General features: G+C 33.8%; 1 protein-coding gene across 2 annotated transcripts in view; it reads left to right on the forward strand.

Moving 5' to 3' along the window:
- LOC145668256 (colorectal mutant cancer protein) overlaps nucleotides 1-12490 on the forward strand; it is a 500739-nt gene that overhangs the window by 478400 nt on the left and 9849 nt on the right. For both annotated transcript variants that reach the window (XM_081735948.1, XM_081735949.1), the window contains exons 10-12: nucleotides 6832-7042; nucleotides 9379-9567; nucleotides 11583-11785. In XM_081735948.1, the coding sequence (XP_081592074.1) occupies nucleotides 6832-7042; nucleotides 9379-9567; nucleotides 11583-11785 (603 nt within the window). The remainder of the gene's footprint in view (nucleotides 1-6831; nucleotides 7043-9378; nucleotides 9568-11582; nucleotides 11786-12490) is intronic.

Below are 12490 nucleotides of genomic sequence, written 5' to 3' on the forward strand. Positions count from 1 at the left end.
TATCATTTAATTATAAAATTTACAGAATAGATTTTTCTTGTCTGATAATTCGTACCGGAAAGAGTGAAATGTCCTCTCCAAGAAGGATATTCAAATAAGATATTTTCTTCTTGTTACTCTCTAGATCCTTTTAAACTGAAACGTAAAATTCTTCTTAAATTAATTAAGCTGGTTATTATTCATTATTATTCAATGTAGTTTAGCTATCAAGTTCATTACATGAAGAGAGGAATTTTGCATGTGACATGCATTATAGAAGGTAACGAAACTTAGTAGAAGATAATTATTCACTAATATTATTCAGAACTATTTCAGTTGGAAAAACACAGAAAAATCTTATTGTTGTATTAACATGGACTTGAACCATGATCCCTCGCTTGTCGAGCGAACTGTACCATTTGAACTCTTAATTTCTCGAATCTCTAATAACGTAATTATTTTCAGTGGCTACTGCTGGTAATTATTTTGTATTGGTAATCTTGTTCCCTGTTTGTAGGTAAACTGCAGTACATACAAAATGTTAGTTTATATTGTTTTCACACAATAGTGTGTATTAAACACAGTTGCAGCTCAGTGATTGTTCTTGAGTTCCACAAAAGGGAAGTCGCATTGGTACAAACTAAAAGTGTATAGAACCTGCCTAACATGCTAATTCTTGTTTAGTAGTTTTATTCATCTTTCGTATCTAAATGCGGTTTTTCTTATTAAACTTTTGCTGAGGCCTTGTACGTCAGGTTTTGTCCACGAATCTTCATCGTCATATAAAAACACACAAAAAACAAAACAACAAATTTGTCAATGGCAACCTTAAATTAGTTCCGTGTTCCACGGAAAGACTTACTGAACTTCCTGATGTATGATGGTTTTTATCTTTCTGTGTCTGCACAATATTGAGTTATGGAGGTGCTCTCTTAAGATTCTTGACCATCATAAGTAAATCTTTTTTCTTTCACATATTTAAATCAACTCATTTCATATACTATATATATTTAAACATTTTCTTTAGCACAGATAATTCAATCTATACGTAATAACACACAATTATCACACGTGCTTACCGTGCGAAACTATTCAAAAATGACACTTCCAGATTTAGGGGAAAACGATTGACGTGGCAGCACTGCTCAGTCTTTGTATCCAAATTTTCTGTCAATCTTTGTCAATCTTTGTGTTCACTGCTAATTGAAAATTGAACACTGTCAATCTTTGTGTTCAAATTTCTAATTTACTCTGTAAAAGTCATTAACATATATACTCATTAATAAATAAAATATGAAAACAAAAGAAAGTGTGAAGATTCCATGTCTCGTCCTTTCAACATTTTTATTAACTTGTAGCTAAAATAGGAACAGAAAGATATTTTCTTCTCCCGTCTTGTATGAGTCATCCCTGAGAGTGTATTGACAGAAATGTCAAAGGCACTTTGAATGTTTAATTATGATATTCGTACGGCGTTTCAACGGACATGCGCAATTCGCTCAATAGGCGAATGCGAGAACGACATAAACCAGAAAACTTCGGGAGAAAGATATATCAACCATTATGATTTCACACTATTATCAAATTTCTCATGGATAGAAATACCAGAAATATAGACTTCATATTAAAATAACTGAAATGTATGTCCTCGTTCTCTGTACGTATAGAACAATAAATGTGTATAATTGTTTTAAAGAAAATATTTCTCTTTGTATCTGTAATTGAGAGCGGCACATTACTTCGTAATTATATGATAGAGCCATGCCGTACTCGTTGAAATCAAAATATCCACAAAATAAGTTTTCTCTATGAAATAATTGTCACAGGACATAGTTAAATATAACCCGAGGAATAACCAACAAATACAGAGAAGTGGTTGTGTCGCTGGTTGCTCAAACGGTAAAGCGTCTACCCAGTGGTTAGTTCCTGCCAGTCCAGCAATCAGGTTTTTCTGTTTCTAACATTCATCGATGCACACTAGTATTGTATAAAAATAAAATAATATAAAACTTACATTATCTAATAGAATTTGGAATGATAGGTTGCTGGTATAGTATATTTAGTAAGCAAAATAATCACATAATTTCGGTTTTTCTTAAGCGTTGCTTCTATGAGTGCATCCAAGATTATTGTTTGAAGAGAAGGGGGGCTATTCGGACTGTGGTTTAATTTTATGTAATGTTATAGAGCCACATTTAAAGTTATATTTACACGAGCACTTTATAAATGTGTTGTAAGGCAACAAGAAATTGCAAGCACATGGTATAGAAACTAGAAACTGGTATCTCAATTTTTATACTTCAATATATATATTTATTATTAGTATGTTTATATTATTATTTGCACTTTATACTGTTCATTTTAATATTTCTTTAATATAGTCTTGGGAAGAACTTCAATTCCCTTAACCTTCCTCTTGAATGCGCCAGTGCATGCTTAAGCTTTGGAAGCTTTAAGAAGTGCCTTTAAAATAATAATAATAAAAATAGATTAATGGTTATACCAATATAAAATATATGTTTGTATTGAAATTGTTCCTTAATTTAGTAATAACATAAAAATAATTACGTCTTTTTCTCTGTTTTACTTTTTTTTATTATGATTTTCTAACTTCTACACTTCTTACAGTAAAAAAAGGTGAGTATTTCTTAGTCTTCTTATATTGCTGTAACTCAGATATGTGTATTATTTTATTTTTTTATTTTGAGTAGCTAAAGCCCAGTTATACTAAACTAAGCTACATTTCACTCATTATTATTATTAATTTCTGTTTATTTTCCATGTTAAAATTACGCATTGCTTGTTTCTGTTTTGTTTAAAACTGCAGTCATTGTGTTTAAGCAATCTCGTTATGAGTAAAGACAACTCAAGAATTTTACATTTAATATTCTACATAAGATTTCAAGGTGACTTACTTCTGAAAAATCGAACCTTTTTCTAGAAATATGAATCTCGTGAAATGTATTATTATTATTATTATTGTATTGTACATTATTGTACAATTAACTATTTGCTCTTTTAAGAAATTGGTTGGTAAACTAATATTAAAATGCTTTATAAAATTCCATTATCACCGATAAACAAATTTAACTAAACTAAGACTTCAAGCATGTGATTACAAATTTTGGTTGCTTTGTTTGGTGTCAGTAACGCTTAATTTCCTTTTTTTTTTTTTTTTTCCTCAATCTAGAATTAGTTTGTTTCTGGATTCTATATACATTTTCAGCTTATGTATATACAAACGAATAAAATGTAGGTAATGTTAATATCCAAGCCCCAATCTAAGAAAGAAAGAAAGAAAAGAAACTCATTAGTTCCAGGACCTGCCAACAGGCAGAATACTTAATAAGAATAATAGTGTTAATATGTTTACTCAAGTTTGAATTTTACTAAATATATCGTGAAGTAGAGAGTACGATTCTTCGTCCCAATCAGGGTGTCATTGTGATTTGAAAAAAAATAAAAATAAAAAAATAGAATTTATTACCGAACACTTTCCTTTGCACTCTAACGCAAGTTTTAAGATAGTTGAGCTTTTAGCAGAAAATGGAAAGTGAAGTAGATTGAATTCTGTCCAAATTGGACACTTTGATTCAGACTTTAAATTTCTCTTAATTGAATCAATGGATAGGAAATGATACCTTCAACAAAATCCAATTGCGACTGGTTAGTGCCTAATGACACAAAGGCCATAATACCCTAATAATAGGGTAAAGAAATATCTAGAACAGATAGAGTTTACAAGAGAAGTTGAATTAATTTAAACTTTCAGCACATATTCCCAAACATTGTGTAGAGATAAGTAGTGGCAAGTCTAAACGTCTTGTAGTAACAGAATAGAGGGTTTTGTTTCTGTGGCGACCAATGTTTAGGTTAATGAAACCACACTTATAAAAATAATGATTTTCAAGTGTAAGGAATATGATGTAATTAGAAAATTGTACTCTTAAATTGCCATATGTCTATTCATTACAAGTTGTTTTTCGTTTTTAATTAATTAATGTTACACTTTCGAAGAAAATAAAAATACTGCAGTCAGAATTAATAGAAAATAACAATGAAGTAATTCTACCTTGCTCTATCCTTTGTATGTTGATACATGTTCAGTATTTTGGCTGAACATTGCAAAAGTCAGGATTTCAAAACAACACTGAAAGGAAAGTGTCTGAATCAATATTCATTAAAACAAGAAACTGTAAAATTAAAATCTGGCCAAGGAGGAACTTTTAAAATTATCATTTGATCGGAGAAATTTAGGTGTAATATGAATACTGTCCTGGTTAAATGCACAGGAAGGATTTGGAACTAATGTGAGATTAACTTAATTTTCACCCTCAACATTTATTTATCACAAATCCTTCATGTGTATTCGTTGATCTTATTATTATAGCACAGATTACAAAGAGACAAGAGAAACAATTCAACAAAGACGGAACAAGATAGTGGAACAGGTGATGATTGAGAAGTCGTGGAGGAATACTATAAGTAATTTACGAATATGCCTAACCTTCCTCACTAGTCTCATGACTACGGCATTTGCCTTTGGCGCATGTGGTTCCGGTTTTGATTCCCGGTGGGAGAGCATAACTATTTGAGTGCATTACGGTGGTTCGGATTCTACCTGTAGAATTCAAAAGTTTTGTAAAATGGTCGCCAGAATTTATTTTTAAGATGTCTAGTTCTAATAGTCCTGACTGGAAGTTGTACTTTTTTAATCCTTAATGTGATTCTCCATCTTACTGTGTGCGTTACGCTTTACATTATATATATATGCAACGCATTGTGAACAGACTTGTACCAATAAAATTAATATATATATATATATATATATATATATATATATATAGTAATGGAATAATTAATAGCAAGTAAGTATAAACATACAATAAAATATACATTCATTGAAAGGAAATTTTATGCAAAATTCAAATTGTTACAGAAGTTACCTCTATCTCCAACAATGGGTGATACTGTACAAAATGTAATGTAAATGAAACATAAATCAGCCTTTCCGAATGTTCATTTCATAACCGACCCGATCTAGCTTATTGGGAGGTCCGCACTCGACTATTTAATCAACCACCCAATCGTGCAGTACCATTCTTCTGTTCATTCTCGTTGTGCAGGTATTCAGGATTATGGAGATGAACTGTTGAAGGTGCAAACGTGTAGTAACACTTGTTGTCAGTTCTCAAATTTAAATTTATATCCTAAAAATTCTGTTTTTCTTTCATAAATGTTTGTACTGAGTGCATTTTAAAAGAAAAGTTGTGCAATTCATTTATATCAGACATAGAATGGGAGAGGGGGGGGAGGGGGGAGTGTGACATAACACCGACAACAGCCAGTAAAATTCAAACATTAAGTGTGTGTGCCGAAACCAATTCTGAAATTGCGCGGATTATGAAAGTGCATAAAAGCAGAGTAGGTAGGCAGCTGGCTAAGATTCGGGAAACGGAGTGCATAATAAATGGAGAGAGAATTTAGCAGATGTGGTCAAAAAGTGAAATCCTGTCTTAGACAGAACAGTGTATTATGGAGGTTGTATCTTGCAGACAGATTTCAGTCATCACAAGACCTTGCAGCGAGTAGGCGAGAAACATCTGGTGTCAATGTTTGTTCACGTACAGTGAGAAGCAAGTTAAAATCCATGTGTATGCGTTCACACAGGGCTGTCAAGAACCCATGCCTTTTACTAAAAACAACGTACAATGGGTGTGCAATAAGCCAGGGCTTAGATGGATTGGACTAGTAAACAATGGCGCAAAGTACTGTTCAGCGATGAGACAAAAATCAACATTTCTGGAAATGATTCACGTGCCAGGATGTATTGCATATCTGCTGAAGCACTTAGTCCTGCGTGTACTGTTGAAACCTCGAAGTACCGTACAAATGTCATGATTTGGGAACGTTTTTCTTCCAGTGGGATCGGTAGAATCCATATTTGTGATGGTGGTGTTAATGCGCAAACATATAAAACGATTCTTCAGATACTTTCAGGAAGAGATTTATTCAACGATGGACCTTTTGTTTTTCAAGAAGATTCTTCCCCCTGCCACTGTGCCAGAGTTATAGTTATAGAAGATTACATTCTGTTCTTATGGTATGTTATATCACTTTCTTGGCCCGCTGATTCACCGGACTTGATTTGAAGGTTGTGTTGTGTGCAAGAACACGTACAACAAGAAATCAGTTAATTGAAGCAGTAAAGGACGTCTGACAACATTGCATCAAGTGTGCTTACTGCTAAACATAGTGAACTCCATGCCAAAACAGTGCAATCTAGTTACCAAATCGCATGGATATCCAATTTTTAAGTTAAAGTCCTTTGTTTACAAACGTAAATTTATCTTCCGTTAACAATGGCTATCACATTTTGTAAAGTACCACCCATTGTTGCAGATATAGGTAACTTCTGTAACTTAATTTTCATTCTGCATAAAATTTCGTTTAAATTGATGTTATTTCATTGTATATTTATGCTTACTTATGGAGGAACTTCTTATTAAACTTTGTAAACGCATTAAATCACATGGAGTTGCTATTATTTTTTCAATATGTATAAATATACAGGGTGTTAATGAACTATACTGACAAATTGTAAGAGGTGATTTTTCATACCAAAATAAAAGAAAAAAGAAGTTGATATGAACCTGTGGGGAGAAGTTCGTAGTTTTAGAGCTAGAGCTGACCAAAATTGTAGAAACGCTATATTTCAACACGCGCTATTTCGAATTCGGGAAACTCATTCGAACCAATGGAAATTACGAAAATATTTAAGTAAGAGTTTCTTTTCATCGTAATTTGTATGCATTGATTAGAATTCCTAATAAACTAGTGCCTTTGTTTCAGTACAAGTTCCTCAAGTGGTGCTGAATCCGACTGGAGTCAGGGAGAAGAGCGAAGACTTCGAGAACACATAGGAAAGCTGAAGGTAGAACGAGGTTCTGTCAGGGCAACTGTGCTGGAGCTGGAAAGTGTTCACGTAGATCCACTCACAAGGCAGCCCATCTCGTTAGCAGAAGCACGGAAATTGGATCTGGAAACTGCAGTTCTGATGCAGGTACTATTCCCCGTTTCAGAACATAAATGTTCCTACTATAAATAATATGTAACAACAACATGATGTTAATTTGGTTGTTTTATTAACAACGATGATTATACTTTATATGGAGTAAGTTGTTTATCTAAAGTACTATTGATAAAATGAACATTTTTCTGATTTTTATGCTCTAGCTTCTAGTTTTATAGGCAGAACGTACTGAAACCTGCACCATCTAATAAAATCGTCTTAGAGTTACAAATAAGAGCAAGACAACCGTTTCTCTTAATGTTTATCTTCCAGGTGATGTTGATTGCCACTATTGTGACTAGTGACTAAACTTGCTATAAGGCCGGGGGGCGCGGTGGCTCAGTGGTAGAGCGTTCACCTCCGGTGCTTGGGGTCCCTGGTTCGATCCCAGCTCGCGCCGTGTGAACTTTGTGGTGGACAAACACCGTGCTCGTGGGTTTTCTCGGGTTCTCCCGTTTCCTCCCACTTTCTTCATTCCACCATTTCACTCATCTCTCATTATCACCGTCTCCTTTAGCCTAACCGGCATAATCGTGGGACGTAAAACTTAAAAATTTCGTTTTTTTTTTTCTATAAGGCCGGGCCTACTGGATGGATTCTCATGTATTTTGTGCTCAAACTTAATTTCTGTACATTCCTGAGAATTTAAATTACTGCTTAAAATTTTCCATGATTCTGTTAACAAAAGTCTGAGTGGTAGAACTATTCCTTTTGGCCTCCCTAGTTTCTGCAGAAGGCAGCAAGATATATTGTTCATACGGCGAAGCAAAACTCGTATGCCGTGTTATTTAGAGATCTAGAGGATGGGCCTGCATGGAACCTTGGAACATTTTACATGGAAAGGATTATGAGAGCTTGTAAGATTTGGATATGTGACAGATACCAGAAAATTCTTGAGATCAAGTGCAACTGATTAAATATATTTCGAAGATATTTATAGTTGTGAGTGATCATTAAGCATTACACTGAATAATTTCCTGTGCATTATTTTAGGGTTACTTCTTCATGGGACGCAGTCTTCAATAATTTTAAGAATCTTTTATAGATTTCTAGCTTTAATCTAAGAGGAAAAATAAATAAATATTTTTTTTTTCTGATCAGTAGATACTTTGGCTTTAATTTTGTTGTTCTTAGGATCGCATTTTGCGTTAATTCAATTAAAACTGCATTGTTATCCAACTACATACTTAGTATCGCGAGTTTTTCCCGAGTTCTTATACGTGTCAAAGTTCGTGTCCCAGTATGCGTAAATGAAACGTTCTAAAGAAAAAATAAAAATATGGACTATAGATAATCAATCTAACCTTTTCAAAAATCTATACCTGAAAAGTGACATGTGATGTGCTGCGCATTGACCTTAAAGTAAATATTTACTTTATTAATAATACCATGTTTACGCTTTGTTACTGCACGTGACAATAGTAGCTACTGCACAGCAAGGGCTGTCGGACTTTGTTCGTGAATTTGCCACGATTTTTTTACTGAATTTGCCAAAGGAATTCTTGTTTATATTTGCAATACTGTTAAAAAAAAGTTACTATTTCCTTTGTGGATTCTGTGTGCGCAGATCTCTAATCTCTAACTTATAAAATTACTCTGAAGTTGTTTTGGATATGTGTTTTACCATTCATATTTTATTAGTATGTAAATTATTTTGTCGCAATGTTTCTTTTACAATTTCAGAGCAGTACTTTAATTATACCAATTTTCTGTACTTCTTTTACCAGATTTTGCATAATTCTTGTCAAAGTTACTATATATATCTTGGCACGCTTCCCGCCTAAAGGATGAATCTGTCTGCAAAGCGTTCTTGCCACGCCAGAGTTAAGTTGCGAGTTACAATACGCTAGGAAACACAGCAAAACGCCATACCACTCCCAAGTCACTGTAATACACTTGTTCGCGTGTGGAAACTAAGCACTTCAAATACCTGCCAAACAGCAATGACCTCATTTGATGGGCTGGCTGACAACTAACGTCACCCGTATGACAAAGCCAATACGACATCTATTGGATTAAAACGTTCACGAGAGTGCTAGCAGAAAGTACTTTAGAAGCCAACCAAGTGCACTGGCGGGATGTGTGACAAGATAAAACAAACGTACTCTAATTGAATGACAAATTTCCATTTCATATAATTACGGAAAGAGAGTATTTTAAAAGTAGTTTGAAGTAATTATGATTTGGATTGAAACAGCTCAGTTCGACGTCATTATTATCAATGCCTTTTGAAATCACCTGACAGGATATCACATATTACAGTAGTTATCACTATCTGTACTAAATGTTGGCTTAGACTTATATAAAAATGAAACTTACTTTTTAAGGAATTAATGGCAATGCGAGAGGATAAGGCTGAACTACGAGCGAGAGTTTACTTGCTTGAGAAGGAGAGAGCAGCGTTGGAGCTGAAACTCAGCAGCCAAGACGCTCAGCAACAGGCGCAAGTAGCAACGATCCAACATTTGCAAGGGCAGCTACAAGAGTCCGAACGGTTGCTGGAAGCCAGGAATAAAGTAAGACTTTTTTCCTTCTTCATTATACAGGCTATTTCTGTACATGTTCCTGTAATGTCTTAGTATGTACCTGTATAATAGTGTCTGAACATCTTTGCTTCTGTTTGATTTTAAATTATTTACCTTTCTTGTGTACACAAATGCGATACGGAACCTAATTTGGAATTGTTAAAGGTGAAAGCAACGAAAAGGGTTAAAAATAAATCAATCAATCAATTCACGTAATACAAAAGAAAAAGAGGAATGTAATTATAGAGCAGAAATTTGGTGTTGATGACGAGAACTTGAAGAATTAGATTCCTTTTTACATTTGAAACATAGGAACACAAGCTCATGTAAAGAATAATTTAACAGACCAACAGAACATTCGTATAATGTTGCAATGGAGGAATAACAGTGTTTCAAAGAAAACTGACTTGTATTTTTAATTCAAATATAAAATTTGTACAGTGAAACCTCAGAATAATGGACATCGATGAGATGTAATTATTCGTCTGTAAACGAGAGGTGTCCGTTAAGGTGAATCACCACTCGGAAATTAGTACATATTTTAGCTCATTCCCTTAAATACTGCGCAATGAAACGTTACATATTATAAATATTGTACTATAAGATAAAGTTATATTTCAGCTGATTTATTTGGTTGTGTCTTCTGATATTGAAAAAGGTAACAAATAAAGGAAAATATTTTATTCGTTTTACAATGAGCACACAAGATGGCACTTGCTGTTAGATCTTACTAGATGTGCTCCGTTTCATGAAATGTTTATTTGTGTGTGTAAAGTATTTTAAAGTAACAATGTTATCACGAAATAGGTATATTGTTTAACCATTTTTCGTGTTATGTTTCATATTTTATTTAAATATTAATTTACATTTAATTAAATAGATTTTGAGACGAAACTTGCGCAGAACGCCATAATGCGTTGTTACAAAATTTGTACGTTTACTGTAGTAGTCACAATAAGAAAATTCCTGAATTCTAGCGTTGCAGTTCGAGAAGAGGAATCGCGGTAAGGGTCGAAAAATAATTTCTTCAGTAGGTATCTAAGCAGAATTCCATGATTACTCCCTTTATTAACTGGCATCACTAAACATTCGACACTATCTGGAATGCCACACTATTCAAGCAGAACACCTAGTGATCCGCCTTAAAGAGAGGATACGCAAATTCAATTTCTCACAGCTCATGTAGTAATGGTATATTATATGAAGCAAATATCAGTCATAAATGTAAATATAGCTTAATATAAAATACTGTACTTAGTGTTGAAATTACTGGGGGGTTGAGGGGGAAATCATCTTCTAGAAAAGGACTCAAGTATCGTTGCGGGGTGTGCTTATATGAGACGTACTCTTATGATGGTAACTATTCCCGTTATATATAAATCTGTTATTTCAGTATAAATAAATGAAGAGATCGTACACTTACTAACTTAATTACAAAGCTCAAATGTCAGATATCTAAAAAGTATTGAGACTTTTGCGCACGAGATAATATTAGTGTCCCAAATCGCAGGGTATGTAAGTCGCAGCAGGTCAGGCATAACGTCATTCGAAGCTGACAGTTGAAGCTAGTAGATGTGCGAAAAGTTTTGGAGCTCTTATAACCAGATGTAAAGTGTTGCGCCGTAAAGGTGAGGTGAACTTCCGCAAAACGGCGCTACATTGTACAATTTTTATTTCGATAAAGGCACAAATACTGCGCAGGACTGTGAAGAAATTTCTTCTATTCATAGGCAAGATGTGTTATCAAAATCAACAGCCAAAACATGGTTACTAACTTTCGTTCTGTGAATTTCGATGTGCGATTTAACAATATTTTAGGATGGTTGAGATGATGCTACGATTGGCGATTTTTTCATTACATAGAAATCAATAATAATAATAATAATGTAAGAACCAAAGTAAGTTGGGCAAAATCAGTCAAATTAGAATTCATGTTTAATTGAAACCTACCATATGTATCTGTCCCTTTCGGTTTGCTTTAATGATGAAAACTGTCTTCCTTTTAGGAGAGGAATGAAGCGAATGGAGGTGACCAGGAAGGCCAGGAAAACGAGGATACTTCGGAATTAGCTGAAGCCCTGCGACGAGAGGCCAAATTGAAAGAAAGATTACAAGAAATGGTCACGACACTAGAAAAAGTCAGTAAGAACTCGGAACTGCGGCATCAGCAGTCAGCAGATCTCGTGAATGATTTGAAAAGAGCAAATAGGTAAGAAAAGTACTATTTGTAAAAGTAAAATCTACATAAAACTGATATAAAGTGAAAAATAAGATTCGGAATTTGCTTGGAAGCTTTAAATGTTAGTGGAGTGGTCTTCTTTGTAAAAATTGCTAAAATTGGTAAGAAGGATGAAAGTCATTTAGTTAACTAAGCAACAAATCTAGGTGCTTTGTGTTACGCACTAAAAAAATTTAAGGTATTACGAGAAATTTGTCAGCACACGCTTTGCTATTGCTTGCAGAAGTTTAATTTTTGGTTGGTAGATGTGTATAGAAGTTCAGCATCTCTGTTAATTTTTTTTCCTCTATGTTGCCTTTTATGCATATGGCATGGGTTCAGATTTTGAACACAGCTCTAAAAGTGTTTGTACCTTTTTCTTAGAAACTACTGAAGGAATTTGTTTGATTTTTATATCACACACCCTACATTAGCTGGTAATGCTACCGAACTAGGATTATTTTTCTAGGTTACATAAAAAGCCAATAATTATTTTTTAAACATTCGAAGAATTTTAATAATGTTATTTTTATATTCACCAAAGAGTAATTGAGAGAAATAAAGGAACTATGCTATAATTCTAGTTCAGTAAATAGAGGTACATATACTGTAAGTAAGATTTGTGCAAAATTTGGCTACTTTAACGTCAATAGTTTGTGAGAAAATGGTACATGTATGTCCGAAAATGCAATTTTG

The sequence above is a fragment of the Thermobia domestica genome, chromosome 13 (genome assembly GCF_964235325.1).
Source record: "Thermobia domestica chromosome 13, izTheDome1.hap1.1, whole genome shotgun sequence".
NCBI lineage: Eukaryota > Metazoa > Arthropoda > Insecta > Zygentoma > Lepismatidae > Thermobia > Thermobia domestica.